General features: G+C 40.3%; 1 protein-coding gene across 1 annotated transcript in view; it reads right to left on the reverse strand.

Annotated features, from left to right (window-relative positions):
- Positions 1 to 353: 353 nt before the first annotated feature.
- The window catches only part of LOC103475397 (solute carrier family 22 member 4-like), a 6,536-nt gene continuing 5,585 nt past the window's right edge, over positions 354 to 1,304 (reverse strand). Inside the window, exons 8-10 of the mRNA XM_008426986.2 lie at positions 1,127 to 1,304; positions 798 to 933; positions 354 to 619 (exon numbers count right to left, since the gene is read on the reverse strand). The exon at positions 1,127 to 1,304 is cut by the window's right edge and continues 22 nt beyond it. Of these exons, the coding sequence (XP_008425208.2) occupies positions 565 to 619; positions 798 to 933; positions 1,127 to 1,304 (369 nt within the window). The 3' untranslated portion in view covers positions 354 to 564. The remainder of the gene's footprint in view (positions 620 to 797; positions 934 to 1,126) is intronic.

Here is a 1,304-nt window from a genome sequence, read left to right on the forward strand (position 1 = left end):
TGTAACGTGATCCTCTGATTGGCTAAGCAATGTAATGTGATCCTCTGATTGGCTAAGCAATGTAACGTGATCCTCTGATTGGCTAAGCAATGTAACGTGATCCTCTGCAGCAAGTGATGGCAAAGCGGGGCGTCATCACGACTTTACACAAGTGTGTCTTTACCTCCGCGGCAGAGGCTCCACTGAACCCCTGAGACCGACTCACCGAACCCCTGGGGTTCGATCCAACCCAGGTTAAGAACCACTGGTCTAAACTAATATTTAGTTTATTAATTAGGTGACTGCTGAGGGCAATTGGTTGCACTAGATTTCATTTAGGGGCATCAAAGTAAAGACGGTGAATACAAATGCACGACTAGTCAGATTTTTGTTTCTTATACAATTTGAAGACAATTTGTATCATTTTACTGTTCATAAAATCATAAGAAAGTAATGGCATAAAAAAATAATAAAATACCTTCTGAATATTTAAATCAGTTATTTTCAGTCAGTCTTTATAGATGAACTCTTATAAATAGATGAAGTCTTTGGCAGATGCAGCAGATYTGTAATAACATTTACCCTCTACATCTGTGTGTCCTCTTCATGTTCTGCTTCCTTTTTCTTATTCACACAGTTCCTGTTTGAACAAAGGAACAAAAATATCAGRAAAAACTATTCTGCACAAATGCTCATTGATAAAGTACACAGAATCAGAAAAAGCCAATCAGAGATGACTAAGCAGAATGAAGGAGACCTTTTTTTTTTTTTTTTACCAAAAATAAGTGTAACTTTTTGGATAATTGCAAACAACTCACCCATGTAGCTGTTGCATGTCTGCTAGCGCCTCTGGTAAAGCTTTTCCATGAGTTTCTGGCAGCATGAAGCAGAAACCAGAACCACAGACGGCCATAACACCCATCACTATGTATGGAAGAGCCCTGAAGTAAAACCCTGAGACAAAAGGGTTTTAATTTAACCGACCCAGCCCTGAGAGAAACATCACATTCTTTCTAAACCAAACAAAATGCTTGTTTAGTGAATAATAAGATAAAACATGAGACATTACAGTAACTCTCACTGAAAAAGAATGAAAGTATTTGYATCTTAAGTTGTGACAGATTTCACAAACCAGTTCTACACTTACCCAGATAAACGATGAATGGGGAGATGATGGTTCCGATCCGTGCGGCAGTGGAGCAACATCCCATGGCTGTATTCCTGATTACGGTCGGGAAGAGCTCCGCCGTGAAGGCGTACAAAACACAGAAGGCCGACGTGATGCCGAATTTTCCCACCATCTCCAGCAGCACAGACACACCGGG

Source organism: Poecilia reticulata, linkage group LG14 (genome assembly GCF_000633615.1).
Source record: "Poecilia reticulata strain Guanapo linkage group LG14, Guppy_female_1.0+MT, whole genome shotgun sequence".
In the NCBI taxonomy this organism is placed as follows: Eukaryota; Metazoa; Chordata; class Actinopteri; order Cyprinodontiformes; family Poeciliidae; genus Poecilia; species Poecilia reticulata.